The sequence below is a fragment of the Sinohyriopsis cumingii genome, unplaced genomic scaffold (genome assembly GCF_028554795.1).
Source record: "Sinohyriopsis cumingii isolate HCF-2022 unplaced genomic scaffold, ASM2855479v2 utg001292l, whole genome shotgun sequence".
Lineage (NCBI taxonomy): Eukaryota > Metazoa > Mollusca > Bivalvia > Unionida > Unionidae > Sinohyriopsis > Sinohyriopsis cumingii.
This window is the reverse complement of record NW_028315979.1, coordinates 244,383-266,499: the sequence shown is the minus strand read 5'-3', so window position 1 is coordinate 266,499 and position 22,117 is coordinate 244,383. Positions and strand designations below refer to the sequence as shown.

Below are 22,117 nucleotides of genomic sequence, written 5' to 3'. Positions count from 1 at the left end.
CATAATAAGTGTTACATTGAAATGTGGGACTGTTGTATATCAACAGAAATATCAATATCAAAATAAAATATACATAGTTAGCTATTTACTTACCCTTCCTCTGACAAATAGTTTAATACCAGAATCAGCAAATTCTTCTTCCTGGAGTCAGTGCGTACTTCATCCTGAAATTACAGTTCATCAGAATATATTAATGTGACCGCTGACAAGATATTTGAGAATTAATGTTGTTGTTGTTGTAGGGTTTAGCTCCATTAGAAACAGTGTGAACAGGATAAATGAATTCCTGCATAATGTTTGAAATATCCCACTTCTAAAAGAAGTAAGGTCTAGGGATATTCACTTTGCTTAATTCCGACACTTCACAAGAAACTTTTCAACGTCTGCAATGTAGTTTATTTACATTATTGACAAGACATTTATAACATTTAACTTAGAAGCTAAAACATGATTTTCAAGATGGTTGTTATACTGTTGAAGTTAGATATCGAAGAAAGCGAAGACATTTCCATTCTACACAACCATACATTTCCTATTGTGTAAATTACATCAATATGAGGTACTGTTCTGAGAAACAGTTTTTATATGATTTTCAAAATGGACGAATTGCATTAATTTCACTTAGGACTCTAAAAACTTCAGGATGAATCTCAGTGTTAAGTTTTATGGTGATAATCTCTTAATGGTTTTGGAAGAATGCATGTAGCATACAGGTAAAACAATTCTTAAATTGCTATAGTAACCCTAATAAATGACAAAGGGTCATCAGTTTCATATCATATTAACTCAGCTTCACTCTGAATTTGGTATTCATATGATCAACATTTAAATGTAAATAATGTGAATCAAATGAGTGGGGGAAAAATCATAGAATTTTCTTGAATAGGTAAATTTGGGTAATATATATATATTATGAACTATTTAAATATACAATGGGACAGAAGTGTTACAGTGAATACACACCAGGTCTCTTTTTTTAACTTTATATGGAAAATTAAGAAAACTTTCAGTCAACTATCATAATAGCAAAGCATAAGGCTGTGTTATACAAAGTCCAAGCGCTCAGATAACATGGACTCATTTCATTTACAGCTCTTTATATTAATAAGTTAATATGTGATTGTAAAATCTAAGTTAGACATAAATTTCATCCAATACAAGCTTGACTATAAGACAAACGTTAAGTAAAGTTCTACAATTTGAATACCATGCCTTGTCTGCTTATACAGTGTGTGTGTGTGTGTGATTTGAATTTTTAATGAAGCTTTAACAGGTTTCAGTCATATCACTACAATGTCTGCAGTGTGACAGCTTATAGTGATGTCTAGCACTGGGGCATCAAGCTGCAGACATGTAACATCATGTCACACTCAGTCATATTATTCTAACACCGGGCCTACAGGGCCTAACACTAACCTCTTAATGCTGAGCACCTAGCAAGGCAGCTGCTACCATTTTTATAAGTATTTGGTATGACTCGGCTGGGGTTCAAACCTGCGACGTTCTGCATCCGAAGCGGATGCTCTATCCACTAGACCACCAGACGCTTATACAGAACTAATGAATGTAGTTTATTTACAATAAATTCTTTCCCTGAAAGTACTCTATAAACTTCCATATAAGATGCATCCAACTGGAAAATGCAAAGACCCAGATCTCACATTGCATAATGTGCTAGCATATCTAAGTCTGTGAACTTTATAAGGAGTAATCAATAGAACAAACAACATAGATCCATATCTGCAGGCACATGATACTAAAGCAGATCAGGGTCTTTGTCATTTTGTAGCTTGACTCGACTTTTATATAAGAATATACTTTATCTCACCCATACACAAGAAAGTAAATCTAAATAAACTAAACATTTATTCCTATACATAATTATAATTATGTAACCAGTCTAGATGGTTCAAGCTCTTGATTCAATTCTATGTTTCTGTAAAATTTTGAAAAGCCTGTGGTTTAAACAGTGAACTGTATACAGTTCTGTATGTTCATTGAGAGAATTTTAAAAGACAGCCTGAAACATGAATGTAACAGGATTAAAACTAAACAATATGTACATAGCTCTTGATTTTTAATCTAAATATAGATAAGATCATCACTGACTCAGTCTCAACATTTCTGTTCATCTGCTCACTTTATTACAAATGAATAAATCAAAATGTTTAAATGTAAGGGGAGGTAAATCACGTTAGCCACTCTAAAGCAACCATGACTACTTTTCCTAGTTTCTACTGTTCCTTGTTATTATTGTAAAAAGTCAGTAATTGTATGGTCTATGCAGAAAGATAAATTTTGCCACTTACATTTGCCATTTACAAAAGTGATCCCAACGTCTCACTATGAGCATATGCAATTGCAATGATCAAGCATCAGACATGTTACTATGTTCAAAACAAGACATCTGTTAGACAAGGAATAAAAATTCTTTAGCATAAAACATTTGAGAAAACACAACACATCAAAATGGTCAAGTTCAGTCTTAACTCAGAACACTTACTTCCAAGCTTGTTTTCTTCATGTGCTTGTCAGCCGGGTGCATACTCATTTTGAATGTTTGTGTCAGATTTTGTGTCTGTCTGGCTGTTTGTCTGTCTATCAATACTGTATGGTCAAAAACTGCAAATAAGAGGCTGGTCACATGATCAAAAACTTCAATGAACTGTTTTTTGTGTTTACATTTTTTAAATTTGAAGATTTTTTAATAAAGGAAATTAATCAAGAAACAAAAATGTAGCAATATAAATTAAGAAAGATGCAAAATATCAGCTCTTATGAGATTGCATAGATAAGGCAAATAAATAAATAAATAAACTAATTAATTAAATTATACCAAGTAAATATGCCTTAAGCTGAGCAAGCCATTAATAACTTTTGTGAGGAAGGTTACAGTCATTTTCCTAAGCTGAGCAAGCCATTAATAACTTTTGTGAGGAAGGTTACAGTCATTTTCCTAATATTCTACCTTGTTTGGTGTACATATTTAGAGTTTAAAACAATATTGATCTTAAAGTATGACAAAACTGCTTTAAAACTTGGATATTGGTAATTAAAAATTTTAGCAAGCAGGGTGTATTCTAGAACTGAACAACTCTGTAAGAAAGTCACCCTTCCACTTATAAAACAGTTGGAATTTTACGAACACAATAGGAATTAAATGAAAAAATGTTGGGTTTGAAAATATGTTGTGTGATATTCATGCAATCTGTTGATGTTCTGGTGTAATTTTTTAAAAATCAGCATGAATCCCTTGAAAACATGTTCAAGAACACACCTGCAAGCACAAGGAAGCTGTATCTGTGACAATACTTTGTACTATCACCTACATGTTAAAGGACATCATGGAAGGTCAGTAAATAATACATTAGGCTCATAATCCAAGGGTCGTAGGTTTGTTACACGTACCTTGAACCCAGTCCGCTGCCTTAGTGAGCCCTTGAGAAAGACACTTAGCTACCATTTCCTCTACATTATATAGCCAATAATGTATTAATAGTGCTATTAACAAACCAATCAAAGAACCAACTACATACTAACACTTTATGTCACGAAGATGTCATTGGAATTTAAGGATGCTAATATATTCATATTGAAAGTATTTGGTGCTTACAGTCAAATATAGTTATAAATTTTCACTACCCCAAAATAGTATCGTTGCACAGATGCATCTAAAATTATTTTTTTGTACATCAAATTTTTTTATACCAAAGTTATTACAAATGAATATCATGCTTTACCATTATTAACCAGTGGAAGAACCATGGTATCTTAATGGTTCAGGAGTTAGACTCATGACCAAAGGATTTGGGTTGGAGTCTCACCACTGCATTCTATCGTGGTGTCCTTGGACAATGCATTCTATTCTACTTCCTCGGCATGATTTAACCTAACAAGTGTTGCAGTGCCATAAAACACTACATACTTACTAATCAGGTTCTACTATCTCTGTTTTTGAAAGAATGGAATGTGGATAAATATAGAAAAAAAGGTTAAAGAAAAATAAATTACATTTATTTAAGTAAGTTTTACCGCTCTTTGCTTAACTGCACTTTTAGTAGCCAATAGTCACAATGTAGAACATTATATATATATATATATATATATATATATATATATATATATATATATATATATTCTGAACCAAATTACTATGAGGAAATTACGATGTCTCTATTGAACTGATCATGTTTATGAAATATTAAATTACATGCAAGACAAAATCAATAGTATTTGAAAATTAACATTGAAAATGGTAACATGATTAACCATAGCACTTAAACATTATTAATTCTATATTAGCTGATACATGGGTCAAAGGTCAAAACCCAATTAATATCAAACCAAATTTTGTCACTTCAAATCAAGTAAATCCACAAATTAGAAATTATTTCAAAATGCCAAAATACAACAGCATTAATTATGCATTCTGCAGTTGTTAATTTTCAATCAGGATAAGCACCTTATATTTATAAAGTTTTTATTTCAGTTAATACCGTCCATTCAAATTAATAATTAGCACCATTAGCATGCAGGAAAATCATCATTTGTACTAAGTTTTTGTTACTCAACAAAAGGTTCATAAATTCTTTAGGAATAAAATGATCTACATTTATCGGCAAAAAACCAAATCTTTATATATATAAAAAAACAGCACATGACAGGTAAAATCTATTTATATAAAAAATAATCGCTGCTATTTAATCCCAAATACATGATGCAATTTGTAGAGCCAAATCACCTGTAGAGTTATGGGTTAAATATTTCTTCCGCCATTTAATCCTCTCTAGGCATATTTCATAGGAAATCCAAAAGTCTCAGTAAATCTTAAGTGTATATTTAGAACGAAAAATATGTATAAAATGCACAGACTGTGCATCAGCTGCAGCCATGACAACAGTACAGAAATTTTAGCTTTATATAATCAGTATCAGTCGAGTTGACAAGACGGTTGGGTGCAATAATTAGCTCAATCTGAATCAAGAAATTAGTTTCAAGCCCAAAGTAAGGTGTGTATGTACGTGTTTGTGGTGGAGGGGGAGGATCTGAATCTTCATTTAAAACTGAGTTTCAAGATCAACAAAAACAACCCTTGCAGTGGTTATTATAGCTGGATCTAAGTGCCTGTACTCTAGGTAAATCAAAGTAGAGAAGCATATAAAGGTAATGGAATGACCACCACTCTGGAACTAATATGCTACGAGGACACCCAATTTAAATCCAACATGATTGCTGCATGCAAGCATAACACATCAAAATGAAGAAAAGGTGAACATAATTTTCTAAAGAACAAGAGTATGGAGGAAAATATTACATAAAAGTTAAAAACAGAAAAGTAAAAATTAATATTAAAACCCAACTTTCATGATGTAAATGTTACCCAGCACTACAAAATACCAGAAAAATTACTTAAAAACTGTAGCCAATTTATTTACATCAGACACACAAGATAAAGATACAAAGAAAAGACTCAAGTAAATCACAAAATTAATTCTACAACAAGAAAACCACCAATGGCTATTTGGCTGGATTAAAAACCCTGAAATATTGATAATGCAGGCATGCTAGTATACTTGTATTCTTCATGAAACATTTAGATGGTAACTCATGTGGTTCACCAAGCAATAGTGTTTCAGAAAATAACAAACGAAAATCCTGACTTCACAGTGTTTCCGTTTACACACATTTGTGGGTCAGAGACACTGTCCCAAAAATCTGATGCACACTCTCCATTGATGTACTTTTTAAAAAAATATATAATTTGACCCCCAGTATTGTCACCAAGTGTGTTTTGGGCTCATAATCTACATCGCTTATGGAAACACTGCACCATTGTTGATGGACAGATGGAATTCTAGATAGACATCAATAATCAAGAAGTCAGATTAATTTTATAATCCTGCCAAAAAACTAATGGTCACAAACAGAATTTACCCATATATAAATGTATATATCTCTGGTCTATGCCTGAAAAGTTTAAAAGGCAAACAAAATTAATGTTAACAAGTTTGAATAAAGTACTCACAGAACATAAATTCCCAAATGTCTTGTTGCATCATCAATGGATATTTAATTTCACTATCTGTAAACAGTAACTATAGGTTTATCTTTAGGAAGGATTAAGATCAATCTTGCCATTTAAGAGTTCTAAAATGTAGTCTTAACTTTGTTAATCAGCATGCCACTTAGTGAACAAATGAGAACAAAAAAAGGTGGGATAAAAATCTATAGACTGAATATACTTTATTTAAAAAACGTTACCTTAATTCTCCATCAAAGTTTTTTTAATTAAGAAATATATTCAAGTTGATAAGTTCTGAAGGATTTTATGGAAAGAAGAATCAGTGTTCATTCCAGAAAAAGCTTCAATGTGGGGATATTTAGAAAAAAATGGTCACAAATACCCATATGTTTCTTGTTTATAGAAAACATTTCAACACATATTATCACAGACACTCAGGTCATTGATTTATTAATTTATCAAATAAATAAATATGCTTTTTCAGCACTGTATGCTTATGCTTCTTTGGCAATGAGTGCACTCTATTCAGCAAGCTGGGGATGGACTTGATTCAGTGAACTTGGCATGGATTTGATTCAGTAAGCTCTGGAAGGACTTTATTCAGTAATATGAGATGGACTTGATTCAGTAAACATAGGATGGACTCTATTCAGCAAGCTTTGGATGGACTAGATTCAGTAAGCCTGGGATGGACTCTATTGAGTAAGCTTGGGATGGACTATATTCAGTAAGCTTGGGATGCACTTGATTTGGTAAGCTTGGGATGGAGTCGATTCAGTAAGCATGGGATGTACTTGATTCAGTAAGCTTGGGATGTAGTCGATTCAGTAAGCTTGGGATGAAATCAAATCAGTAAGCTTGGGATGTACTCAATTCAGTAAGCTTGGGATGGAATCAAATAAGTAAGCTTGGGATGAAGTCGATTCAGTAAGCTTGGGATGGAACCAAATCAGTAAGCTTGGGATGGACTTCGATTCAGTAAGCTTGGGATGTACTCGATTCAGTAAGCCTGGGATGTACTTGATACAGTAAGCTTGGGATGGACTTGATTCAGTAAGCTTGGGATGGACTTGATTCAGTAAGCTTGGGATGGACCAAATCAGTAAGCTTGGGATGGACTTGATTCAAAAAGCTTGGGATGGACTCTATTCGGTAAACAAGGATGCACAATAATCAATAGCTTGGATGCACTTGATTCAGTAAGGTTGGAATGGACTCTATTCAGTAAGCTTGGTATGGACTCGATTCAAAAAGCGTGGGATGGACTCAATTCGGTAAACAAGGAAGCACAATAATCAGTAGCTTGGATGCACTCGATTCAGTAAGGTTGGAATGGACTCTATTCAGTAAGCTTGGGATGGACTCAATTCAGTAAGCTTGGGATGGACTCGATTCAGTAAGCTTGGGATGGACTCGATTCAGTAAGCTTGGGATGGACTCTATTCGGTAAACAAGGATGCACAATAGTCAGTAGCTTGGATGCACTCGATTCAGTAATGTTGGAATGGACTCTATTCAGCAAGCTTGGATGCACTCAATTCAGTAAGCATGGATGCACTACATTTCAGTAAGTTTGGGATGGACTTGATTCAGTAAGCTTGGGATGGACTCTGTTAAGTAAGCTTGAGATGGACTGCATTCATTCTAATTTAAACTGTATTTATGGTTAATGTTTACTTACTTCTGTCTTTTTTATGCACCCTATGGAAGTGACAGAGTGAACTTTTGTGTGCCAAAGGTTGTAAAAGAGGGTCAATGGCACAAGTGTGCAGACTAGAATAAACCCTGAAGAATTCTTCCAAATGTTAAGGTTATTAACAACTTTAAAACCGAGATTAGTTAGAGACCAATGAATGAGACTGCCAATTGTATCATCAAGGTACATATGCAGATCATAGTTTGATGATGGATATTGATTTTAGCAAGGAAAGTTTTATTGAGTATGTGTGATTTCAGATAGATCGAAGGTTAACTAAATACATAGCTATTTGAAATTAATTCTTATCTCCATGAAAAGTTAAATGGTAATTTTTTTCTGTTGAGGTAAAAAAAAAGAATAATGAATGTAAATGCTACATGCATGTTTCTAGAAGTTAAACAAAAGTGTCCCTCATGTTGATAGCATGCAATATCCGTTTAATGGACACAACATAAAACAATGGATGATGACAAGCTTTCTTATGATAATAAAATGATGATCATAGATACAAAACTGATTACACCTACATGTGTCAAATTTGCAGAATGTAACTTGGATAATCAGGAGTATGTTTTGGAGCATTTGTCCAAAATCAGAGTTGGTCCTGAACTGACCACCACTCAACTGATTTTCTGATTACTTTGGTTCAGCTGAATTCTAAATCTGGATATACAATGGCCAAGTTTAGGATGAATCATACCAATGATATTTCCAGCTATTCCTTTAATCACTTTACATCAGAAGTCCACATGTAATGTTAAAATGGCATAACATTATGTGTCATAAGTCTCTTTGCATGTGCATATTGTTTTTTTTTTCTGATATAGAAACTTGACAAAATAAATAAAGACGAGTATTGCAAAGCAATCATGTGACCAACCTCTGCTATGTACATTAGTAAGTATTAAACAATGTCAAGGTCAAATAATTCTTTATGTTACTGACAGATAATTCAAAATGACAATTTGTAATTTTCTTCATGTACAAGAACATTAAAAACAAAAGACACCAAATTTCTTGAGAAATATAAAGAATAAAAATCTGATCTACAACACTCTGTTGACTTGTATGTTTAATGGAAGAAATGAGAAGGGAAAATAAAAATGCATAAATGTAAAATGATACAAAGTAACATTTTTGTACACATTTATGGAAATAATCTTAAAAACTTACAACTACATGTATTATGAATTTGCATAATTAGTGAAGCATGTCGTCTCCCTCCATACACCTTATATACTCGCTTATAAGATGACTGCAACAGCAACCTACATAGACCTAGATCTGCCAGTGCATCATTTGACAGCAGATCTGGATCTATGCAGTTGGTTTGAAGTAATCAGTAGAACAAATAACACTGACCCTAATCTGCAGGTGCATTATGCTACTGCTGATCAGGATCTATACTGTGCGCAGTTGTACTCGACATATTTTGATGTCATTCTTGGATAAATTTAGGTTTCGTCTGCTATAACACATGACATTATTAAATATCCAAAATTAATAAATGAAAGGTTTTATTTCACCTATATTTCATTAAAAAAATCAAATGGAAAATAAGTTGTATTTTACCTGGAATGCACTACAGGATAAGTGTTTTCAATCTGCAAAGATTTTTCAATTTTACAGAACACAATTTCTATGAATTGAACTGGATTAAAACAAAGACCACGGCAGTAACTTCTTAATTTTTTATTCAAGTGTATTTCTGTAAACACTTAAACAAGCATTGCTGACAGTGTTCCAGCTAAAAAGAAACTGAGAGGTGCCACCTCTCCCATCTCCAACTCTGCCATCAGTGCTTTCTGGCCTGTCCTTCTGCCCCACCAAACACTTCTGTCTATATCCAGATCTCTGAAGTACTTTGCTCAAACTGTGTCGTTTTCAATTTATTTCACTTTTTTTCTGCTTATTTATCTTTAGATATAATTATGAGTGTGCTTTGATACGTTTCTGATTTCCAAAAGATGGTATTCTACATTTAATTTGCTGAATCAAATCCTATCTTATCAAAAACTTAATATCTAAAACTAAAATGCAACTATGTACCAAACAGTGCCTCTTCCTTCGACTACAATAATATAAAACAGTGTAATTTTTGCTAAAGGTTGCCCTCTTTTGTATTATTCTATAAGCAATTCCTTGCTAGAGCACTGGCAGGGTTGTAGTCATGCAATTTTCTGATATATGGTATACAAACTATTATTGGGATGAAAGGGAGGGAAGCAGGTGGGATACATTCTAGAACTTTAAAACATGGTATTATGATTTTTCAGTTATGCAGATGTATTCACAAGTGTGCCGAGTCAGTCATGCCACTGTACTGATAAATGATCACAGTCATGTGATATAAATGCATTCTGTCAGTGTCATTGGCTAGATACAGCACCTAACCAGTAATATAAATGGAAAAAACAACGACATCAGTATCCTTGCGATTAACCTTTGTAATAATCAAAATAACTTTTTCAGTACATCATGGAAATTGAGGTATAGTGCCATCATTGGTTGCAGTAGTACAAGACCTAGTCACATGAGTCAGCTATCATAATAGTTATAACATTATGTCATCGCTGTTTTGACAGCTGACTCGGACTAATTATGGAATATGACAGACCGCAATCAGTCCAGCCATATTTTTTTCTGTGGTCATCATGATTCATTCTTTTCAAATTTGGATGAAATTTAGCCCTGGACATTCATTATCAAAATTGCATGGACAGTTCTTTCAATTAGAAAACAAAACCTCAGGCACTAACAGCACATTCAAGATGAATGTATGTTAAATTTTGGTTACTACATATAACTGACTATGTTGGTCATTCTTCAATAATGTATTTACTTAAAACTGATCTTCACCAACTGTTAAAATCTCAAGAATATAAATTTTAAGGGAAATCACACTTGAATTCATTGGGGTGGGGTAATCATTTGTGTGGCTTTTAGCAAGCCTTAGAAAGGACATTTTCAATGGCACTAAGTTCATTGATAAGGCCTTCTTTCCCACCTGTCTTCACAAAGATAGATCCGGGTTTGCTGTGTCTTTAGATTACAGTAACCTTCATTATAAAGCTACCCTGTATACTGCATACTCTCTTGTGATGTGGATATAATCATGGATGTCATTAAAGTTTGTTTGATCATTACTTCTTAAAAACTTCACTTAAGTTCTTGATTTCACATAATTAAATACACTATTTTTGTGTTCAAATACACATAATTAAATACACTATTTTTGTGTACTAATACAGATAATTAAATATACTATTTTTGTGTTCAAATACACATAATTAAATACACTATGTTTGTGTTCTAATACACATAATGAAATAGCTATGTTTGTGTTCTAATACACATAATTAAATATACTATTTTTTGTGTTCTAATACACATAACTACATATACCATTTTTGTGTTCTAAAACACATAATTAATTATACTATTTTTGAGTTCTAATACACATAATTAAATACACTATTTTTTGTGTTCTAATACACATAATTAATTAAACTATTTTTGAGTTCTAATACACATAATTAACTATACTATTTTTGTGTTCTAATACACATAATTAAATATACTATTTTTTGTTCTGAAACATAATTAAATATACTATTTTTGTATTCTAATACACATAATTAAATATACTATTTTTGTGTTCCAATACACATAATTAAATATACTAATATACTATTTTTGGTGTTCTAATACACATAATTAAATATACTATTTTTGGTGTTCTAATACACATAATTAAATACACTATTTTTTGTGTTCTAATACACATAATTAATTATACTATTTTTGAGTTCTAATACACATAATTAAATATACTATTTTTTGTTCTAGAATACATAATTAAATATACTATTTTTGTGTTCCAATACACATAATTAAATATACTATTTTTGGTGTTCTAATACACATAATTAAATATATGATTTTTGTGTTCTAGTACACATAATTAAATATATTTTTTTTTGTTCTAATGCACATAATTAAATATACTATATTTTATGTTCTAATGCACTACTGTGACAGCCTTGTTGTAACATGTCAGTATAATAGAGGTGAGTACCACCAAGAAAATATTTATTGTGATACATTACAATATGGCATGCTTGTATTATGATTTGCATTGATATGCACTGGTTATTATTTACAGCATTTATTTTCAAATGTTTATATTTCATATTTTGTACTAAAATCATAAGATGTCTTCTTAGAATTAATAAAGTCAGAAAAAGAAAAAGACAAATGGACAAAAAAAGGAATGTACAAGTGTAACACATGGACAAATGTCTCTCTGTGACTACAAAAAAGAAGAAACATGATGGACTTTTACATAAAATGAATTGTAACTGCTGATAGTACCTAGATTACATTATTTCAGTTACAAAGTGGTAAAACTATTTCATAAATGTTCACTAGAACAAACAATCTATCTTTAATAGTTTCTAAAACTTCACTAAAATTTTACCAAGTCTAAAATATTGATTCAGAATTTGGAGTTGGAACATACATCTAAAATACAACCAAGTATGCTGGGAATTCATTACCAGCATATTTTGTGAGGTACAAACTTCCTGGTTGCTAAAAACCACAAATTTAATGATGAAAACTGAACTATGATTCTTCTATGGAAACAAACAGATGCTTTCCACAATCTAAAAATTTAAGTCCAAATGAAAATGTCAATTTGTGGCACAATCATGAAAATTTATATTCACAAAATTTGACTGAATTCACACTAATAAAGCTTAACACTACCTAATCTAGGACACTCAGCATCTTCATAATTTCTCAAAGGTATGATAAACAGCTTGATGATCAAGATTCTGTTTGATATCACAAGCTGAGATGCATGGAGTTTATAAAATGTCTTGTAGAAATTTATAAAAACCAATTAGTTCCAAACAAGAGAATAAAATATGCAGTAAAATATTTTATAGATCTCTGGTAAATATAGGTTAATTTCAAGTACCAGTATATTTGAGCTTTAAGTGACCTTGAAAAATAGGGGTTTATGATAGGTGGTTTCTCATAATCATTAATGTTTTATGGCAAGTTAAAACTTTACTAATGTTGTATTTTAACATTAATGATAATTACTTATTTCAAGACAAGCTTACAGCATTAATTAAACTTTTAAAAGTATCAACATATATTCTGAAATACTGACACCATAACATGTTGACTGAAAGCAAACATTTTATTAATCAAGTTCAACCACAAACTGCACAAACCCAGATCTGCTGTGCTGGCAGATCTTGTTCTGTGCAGTTTGTTTATGGGTAATGAGTAGAACAAACAACACTGACCCTGATCTGCAGGCGCATTTTGCAATGGCAGATCATGAACTTTGTAGTTTGCAGTTTGACTCGACTTACAAGCCAAGATATGGATTCAGAAAACAGTGTGGTTCACAATAGACTAAACCCGACAGCTTGCAATAAATATGTTGCAAATTGTACCAGTATAATATTAAGAGACTAATAATGCAAACAAAGTTAGTTAAGTACTACAGCTATTGCTCTGGTGGCCTAGTGGTTAGAGCATCCGCCTCGAATGTGGAAGGTTGTGGGTTCATATCCCAACCGAGTCATACCAAAGACCTATAAAAATGGTACTTGCAGCTGCCTCGCTTGGCACTCAGCACTAAGAGGTTAGTGCTAGGACTGGATGGCCTGGTGTCAAAATAATGCGACTGGGTGGGACATGTTGCTACATGTCTGTGGCATGATATCCCAGTCATAGACATCAACATAAACTGCCACAATGCAGACATCATAACTATAAGATTGAAAAATATTAAAAGCTACGTTAAAAATCCAGAACACACACAAGTACTACACCTAAAAAAATTGGCTTGTTAAATACGATATATCCTCACTTATAATATAAGTCCAATGGCAAACTGCACAGACCCATATCTGCCACTGCATAATGCACTGTCAGATCTGGGTCTATGCTATTAGGAGTAATTAGTAGACCAAACAACATAGACCCTGATCTGCTGGCTGTTATTGCAGATCAGGATCTCCATTATTTGCAGTTTTACTTCACTTATAAGCCAGAATATGTGGTATATGGGTACAGCGAACAATATGGTTACAATGGACTAAACCCCCGACAGCTTGCAGTAAACATATTGCAAACTGTTCCACTCAACTATTAAGAGATTAATGATACATACAACAAAGTCAGTTAAGTACTATGGCTAAAATTTATTTGGCTTGTTAAATAGTGTGTACACAGCAACAAATATACTGGCTGGTATGTGTTCAATAGTTAACTAAAGATCTTTATCAAAGAAAGTCTGAAAACCATTTTCTACTTGCAGCCTTATTAAAATGATTATTTAGGTACAGTAAATTCTAGCTAGATTATTCTGTGAATTAATGAGACATATTCAACAGATAAAAATTAGTCCACATGTACGGCAGACATATAACTGATTTCTTTTATATAAGAATGTAAAGATTTTTTCTTTCTTCTATAGATTCACCTTAACCCTTCCATTTTTTTCTATAAAATTAACAACTTGGTAACCATAACCAGGCAAAATAATTACAAAATTTGGAACTATGCCCCCCCCACCTCCATTTTGTATGGCTCTCACAATCAAGAAAATAAATTCCTGGTGGTGGTCTGCACTTCATGTTCATTGAAACACTGAAATTAAAAAGTTTATGCACAATGACCTTTGTTAAAATTAATCCTTTTATATGCTTGCATAGGGCAGGTTCAATGTTCACATGGGGCTTTTTAATGAATAAAGACTGAAGTAACAAATTAAAAGGAATAATAAAACTGGTCACATCTGTGAAATGGATTATCAACAAGTACAGCCCGATTAATTTTAAGTAAAATGAACTGTGATAGCAGAGCCTAGATACAATCACATGTTAAAAGTGGTGTGGTTATATACATCTGGTATACGTCTTCTTCACAGCAATGTAACATAGTAGAGCATTAATAAATCAATAATTTCTAAATCAATTTTTTTTAAATTTTGAATAATAAATGTATTTTTTTAATAAATCAACCATCTTTATAAATCTGACAATAATCTACTGGTATGTTCAAGGTAATCATGAGGTATTTTATGTCCAATTTCCTCGTTATAAATTTTTTATTTTTGTTTGATTAAATGGTGGAAGCAATCTTAAATGATTAACATTTAATGTAAATAATTTTCTAGCAAAGTTTATTTTTGTTGGTTTGTTTTTTTAAATTCAGCTTCAACTCAAAAAGTTTGCTAATGCATTTATTGTTTTACATACAGTTGTGCACAAATCTGCTTAAAAGGCAAGTTTTTACTTCAGTTCCCCAACATCGATTGTCATAAGGTACAGTCGTTTCACTTCCCATCTTTCCTACTGTGATAGTAAATGATCCTCGTCCCTTAATATTGTTTTCTTCTTTTGTTTTCAGAATTTAACCATGTTCTGTTTTTTTGGGAGGAGGGGTATGATAACACCAACAAGGTATGTTACCAATCCTATTATTTTTTTGTACATATTTGAGACTGTCATTGTTTTAGTTTTCCTGTCATATGGACAGCGTTCTTTTGCATACCAGGGCCCAGCAACATGGAATGAATTGCCCACTGAACTTAGACACAAAGACTTAGTGATCACATTCAAGAGTGCTCTCAAAACTCACTTATTTTGACTGCAAGAACAAACTTAAAGACCTAATATAGGGGCCCCGAGTGGCCGAGTGGTCTAAAGCGCTCTCCGTTACGGATCACTGCCATCTCACCTCTGTCTGTGTGGGTTCGAGTCTCGGATTCTGCCAATGTGGGTATGTGAGAAAGCTTGCCAGTAGCTTCTCGTGGGTCGGTGGTTCTTTCTGGGGTCTTGCTGGGTTCTTCCTCTGCCATTAATACTGGCCACCATGTATAGCCTATTTTGTGCTGAAAAATGGCATTAAACCCTACAACAACAACAACAACAACATAAAGACCTAATAATGTTTCCTACCTTAAATATTCTCAGCATGTTTTTTCTTTGTTTTCTAATTTCATGGTGTTTGTGTTTGTAATCATATCATTATATATGTTTTTAATCTTATAGGTGTTGTCTAATGTTGTAAAGCGCTTAGAGCTTCTAAAGATTAGGCGCCATACAAAGTCCTCATTATTATTATTATTATTATTACGATGTAAATAAATATCAAAATATGAAATCTTCTATAATCCCCTGGAAAAGTCAAGACATAACCAGAATAAAATGTACTTGGAGAGAAATGTAACCTAGTTAAACTATAACCATAAATCAACATAGTTAAATTAATTATTTTTAATATACCCATCTAATCCAATGTTTTGTTCTGATTTTCCAGGCAGCAAAAGGTCATTTTAAACCATGAACAGGATCATGAGAGCATTGAGGAACAAGCTATCACAGAGTCTGCTGGACTTTCCCTGAAGGACTCTGATCTTAAAATGACAATATAGAGCTATGTGCAAAAGAATAATACCTGTTATTTACATTGAAGGACTAATTAAAAAAAGTGTTATATAAATTAGGTAAATAAAGAATACTATGCAAATATGTACTTTCTTTTATACTTTTTCTCCAAAAAATAACTCAGTAGAACCTGTCTTGAAAGACCACCCCTTCTGCCAAAAATTAATGGTGTCTCAAGACAGGTGGTCTCTCATGACATATCATAACACTATATAACCAATAAATCTGTGCAAGGAGAACCTGGTCTCTCTAGACAGGTGGTCTTTCATAGCAGTGGTCTCACAAGACAGGTTTTACTGTAACACATGTCTCTAAAAACAATTTGTGATGGTACCTTGTTATTACCCTCACACTAAAAATAAAATTCTGCAGGGAATCACTGCTATATTATGCATCCATAATTTAAAAAAACAGACACATTAAGCATCTCTAATGTGGCTGATGAGCTAGTCCAGATTTCCAAGAGGTACGTATTTGGGAAACAAAATTAATTGGGAATCCAAATTCATGGTCCAGGATTAACACTAGCTAAGTCATTGGATTAGAAATGGATATATGATTGTGTTTGCTTTGAAATGGGAATATTGGTTTCAAAATTAAAATATTTGAAACAATCAAATTATTTTTATGCATATTTACTAATAGACAGGGAAACAATCCCAAAAAATGTGTGTGTGTGTGTTTGTCTGTGATTTAGATGTCTGACATAACTTTAACAATTTCTCAATCATATCGATACACGTCTTTAGTGTAACAGTTTATAGTGATGTCTATGACTGAGGCATCATGCTGCAGACATGTAGCATCATGTACCACCCAGTCACATTATCCTGACACTAGTCCAACCAGTCCTAATACTAACATCTTAATGCTGAGTGTCTAGTGAGGCAGCTGTTAGTACCACTTTTATAAGTCTTTGGTATGACTTAGCTGGGGTTTGAACCTGCAGTCTCCCACATCAGAGAAGGACACTCTAACCACTAGGCCACCAGAGCAGTCTGTTGAGCTCCATAACATGTTAATTCCACTTCATCATTAAAATTAATGAAGTACCCAAAACTAAAAAGGTCCATCTCAATTTACTGTAAGCATAAACATTTCTCAGTATATATTCGCTTATAAGTTGAGTCAAATTGCAAACAACAAAGATCCTGATCTGCCATAGCATAATGTGCCTGCAGATCAGGGTCTATCTTGCTTCTTCTACTGATTACTCCTAACAAACTGAACAGACTCAGATCTACCAGTGCTTTGTGTGATGGCAGGTCTGGTTCTGAGCAGTCTGAAGCTGGACTCATCTTTCAAGTCAGTATATAGGGTAGTTGTCAAAAATTCCTTCAAAACTGAGAGTTTTACCTTTGACCTTTGACCTTTGTAGTTCTTGAATGCATAAAGAACATTATTTGTAGTGAGAGATTGTTATTGCTGATGTTGAGTTCAATGCCATTTTCAGCACAAGATAGACTACACATGGCACCCAATATAAATTGTAGAGGAAGAACCTGGGAAAACCCTGGAAAGAACCACTGACCCACAAGAAGCTACTGGCAAGTTTTCTCACATACCCACATTGGCCGAAACCAAGACTCAAACCCATGCAGACAGAGGTGAGATGGCAATGATCTGAAGCAGTGAGTGCTTTGGACCACTTGGAATCCCATAGTGAGAGATAAAGAGTCAATTCATCTATACATAAAGAAGCTAAGTTATACAACAGTGTCCATATGGGCTGTTGAATGATATTCTTGAAAACTCACCTCCAGTTCTCCCATTGAAATGGTTAAAACAGAACAATGTGGAATTGCGTCTTATGGTTAGATGTCAACCAACTCACTCAATCATAACTATTAGGGGTGATGTTTTAAAGTGTAAAACAATTGTACTGGCAGAGACAATTCCTCACAGCATACACTGACATGTCCTATTATTGCAGTATGCATATGTAACCATGGTATCTGAGCATTTCCTTACAAGTATAGATATAAGTAAATGATTTAATACTATTCATACCATATCCAATTCCAATCACATTTCTTTTACCTTTCATTCAAGAAATTATGCCACGTACAATGTTAATAAGTCATCTGCTTCATAATTTGAACAGTATAAGAGGATTTGCTCCCATGACTAAAGCTATTCAATCAAAATTGTTATCCAACTTCTGGGGACACATTAAAGCTCTACTGTCAAACTCATGAGTTTTGTTTCTGTAAGGGTTCTTAGATTCATAATATAAACGTACATTCCAGCTATGAAAGTGGTATAAGCATAATTCTTGATAAGTGGCAAAATAATAATCTGACCATAAAAGGTGAAATCGAAACATTATAGTAGCAATATTACTACCTATACTTCAGTGAGTCTACAACATTGCAGTTAATATATAACATGCCATAATTACAGTAAAATGTATATTTAATTTTAACCTGGATCTGCAGGTCAAAACATTTGGCAAAAATGGGCAACATCTATGTGGATTAGAACCAGAATACAAAAACACAAAACAATGAAAAACTATTTATATTCCACATTCTTTTAACTAGTCTGTGTCTACATTTTGCAGAATGATGGTAGTCCAAAACTTCTGCAATGAACATAAAGAAATGCTCTATCAAAATGCTGTATTGCATCACTCTCATATCTGACTTTACAAATTTGTAAAGTGATATTGATTTGTCCCTTTTCTGATGGGACATGTTTTTAAGCTTAAACCCCATCTGCTCTAAGAATTTTCATACACAAGTCAAAGAATAAAAGCCTGTTTCATTTAATATCTGGACTGGTCCACTACCCAACTTGATTATCAATACAATGAATCTGCAAGGTAAAGTTTCAAATTAAAGAAACCCATCTTTTTTTCTAGGAAAAGGATTATATACAGTTGCAATAAAGAATTTGGAAAGTATATGTAGATTATGATGGACAAATTAGCTCTTACACTAATTTCATGCAGCAGTCTTTCTTTTTGGAATATTCTCACATTTTTATGAGTGGAATTAAGATCATAATATCAGTGACAAACACAACTTTTGATTGCTTTATTTTTGTAATGTACCAGAAAAGCAGAATCCATATACAATCAAGCGTAAAACATAATTTGGTTAACAAAGCTTATGATTATGCCAAAAGCATAATGGTTGGCCTTTATGTATAAAGGTAAGCTAATGAACCCTGTTATCCCTTCAAATCATAAAAGTTGGTTTTTAGAGATACAGTTTATGTTTACCAGAATTGTGTCATGTAATGAAACATAAGAATTATTTAATGGATCTACTGTAACGCAGGCATGCAAAGATCTTAATGAAATTTCTTAATTCAAATTTTAACTTTTTTTTACTAAATGTGCTGCCTTTACAGAACATTTCCCACATGTTGTAATATTTGTTTACATTGACACCATAATACACACCGTCACTGTATTTCTCAACTGTTGCAGAAATAGCATGATCTCTTTAGAGTGCATCCCATCAGAAGTCATAATGGAATAAACAACACTTTGGCAGAAATGCTAATTGTAAATTACAAAATCATTCACTGTGAGGATTGCCTCACACATTATTTACTTACACAACTTGACAAAAATTAAACAGTAAGTATACTGGAGCTTTCTTGGCATGGTTTCTAAACATAAATGTTAGTAATATAACATATACAGTGTAGGCCTATCATGAAAGTAACATAGGTCATGCATGCATTCAGTACTATTTCAGTAACAGGTGTCATTTTTTTAGAATTTAATTACACATATGATTAAATGGTGATTATTCACTTTATTCACATCCTCATACATCCATATTCCTTTGCAAGGACATTCTTTACATGCCCCAAGAAACACATACAGCAAAATTCAATGTTAAAATATGTGGACATTTTTGGATCAGGTCATCTAAAGGTGTGATCCAGTACAAACAGGACTGAATGTCATGCTCTGTAATGTCACAATGAAAACTATGCATGTAAACAAATATTCGAAGTATCCTTTATTGTGACAATTAGACCTGATGTGCTCTTTTCTTTACCTAGTATAGTACAAGACTACGGGTTACTGAAAACACCAAAGTACACTCAAAAACTGAATACACATCAAAATACGCATATTTTGTACGATAATACTAGGAACATAAATGTATTATGATTTTTATGTGCCTGAAAAATGTTAAAAATAACAATAAATTTTATTTTTTGTGATTTTTACAGGAATTATTTGCATTTTTCGAATTACAGATCCATTCAAGTAATGATGTCACTCAGTCATACTTGACTGGACAGCTTTTACCTAATTTTGTAAATCTGTAATGTCTTTATTAACTTTAAAACATGCAAGTTTCTGATATTTCCACTGAAAATATGTAAATTTACATTCTGGATTCTCACAATCGTAATCTCACTTATATTTTAAGTTCTGACCGATTCATGATTTATCATACCTATCCATGCGAGTAAAATCAACTACAACTGAGTGATGTCATTACATGGATTGCACCAGAAATTGGTAAAAGTAAAATCACTTAAATCAAAGTTTTGCTTTGCTTATAATTTATATTATAATAATAATTTTTAAAATAATTACAAATATATTAATTGGGTGTAAACCAATAAATGCAACCAAAATATGTAAATAACTGTGCATTTCGGTGTATATTTAAGTGTGTATTTCGGATTTTGAACATATTTCTAGTAACCACTTGGTCGCCAAGGTAAAAAGTATATATGGGTGTAGCCTGTAACGATCAATAATTTCCATCTGAAATTTCTTTATAACAGTTACGGGAAGAGCATTCAACAATAATCAGGACTGAATACACAGTAATTAAACTATATTAGCATGATTTTATAACAACAATTAATATTTAATTTAAGATAAATAAATGCGCCTACATGATCACATGGACATACTCTAAAAAAAATTGTCGCCATACTGCAAATATCACGCCAATTTTTACTTATTGCACATTCCCTTTAAAAAGATCGTTTTCTGGGTTACTTTTACTATAATAAGGAAAGCATTCGCACTCATCTACAAGATTCTGACCATAAAGCTATGGCAATAACTGATACACGGCGAGAATAGCTTCAATAGGTCCATGGTCACAATGGTGAGAGTGAAAATCGGGCACCTTCTTAAACGTAGAGACTAAGAATTTGTCTTTAAGTGCAAGTTAAAAAAAAAAACAAAAAAACAATCAATCGTTTAATTTCCTTACCGCCTCTCTCGCTTGATTTGCTGAGCGAATTGCCTGATAACTCAACTCTGTCATTTTTGTAGTTGCTCTCAGGTTCAACTGGTCACCGACATGATGATTGTTTGGTCGCGAGGATATACAATCATGGCGGATTTGTCTATCAACGCAGAATAACGCTCGAACGTGAATTGTAAAATATTTTATGTGATGATCTTTTATATCATCTATTTATCTTAATTACTTTGATTACAATATAAAAAGCTAACGAAATATAATTAAATCCATAATTAATGCGGTAAGAAAAAATATGTCTGAAGAATCGTCTACGTTATTATGATCAAAGGCAGTTCCAGAGCAAGCGAAAAGAACGATTACACGGTACTCTACACGCAAAGTTTCTTGTGTGTTTTTCATCAATGCTATTTGCAGGAATCGTTCTAAAGAATATTTGTATTATTATGGTTGTTGATTTAAGTTACTAAATCTATTTTAAATTAAGAAAGCCTTTAGCATTAATACATGTTTTGTATACATTTTCGTCATTATACACTATTGTTAGACAAAGCTCATTCAATCAAGGCAGCCATCTAAGAATGGTGACAAGTAATTAAGTCTTCTCGAAAGAAGATTATTTTATTAAACAAATTAAAGTCTAATTACAGCTTATAACTTGGGGTATCGGTATTTTTCACATATTATATCCTTTTGCATGAGACAAGATTACTTAAGTGTGCAT

The 22,117-nt window shown here is 32.7% G+C and overlaps 1 protein-coding gene across 2 annotated transcripts in view; it reads right to left on the bottom strand.

The window, feature by feature from the left end:
* The window catches only part of LOC149772676 (katanin p60 ATPase-containing subunit A-like 2), a 107,269-nt gene extending 85,768 nt beyond the window's left edge, over window positions 1–21,501 (bottom strand). For both annotated transcript variants that reach the window (XM_089947499.1, XM_089947501.1), the window contains exons 1-2: window positions 21,403–21,501; window positions 94–164 (exon numbers count right to left, since the gene is read on the bottom strand). In XM_089947499.1, the coding sequence (XP_089803625.1) occupies window positions 94–164; window positions 21,403–21,456 (125 nt within the window). In that variant the 5' untranslated portion in view covers window positions 21,457–21,501. The remainder of the gene's footprint in view (window positions 1–93; window positions 165–21,402) is intronic.
* Between the last annotated feature and the right edge of the window lie 616 nt (window positions 21,502–22,117).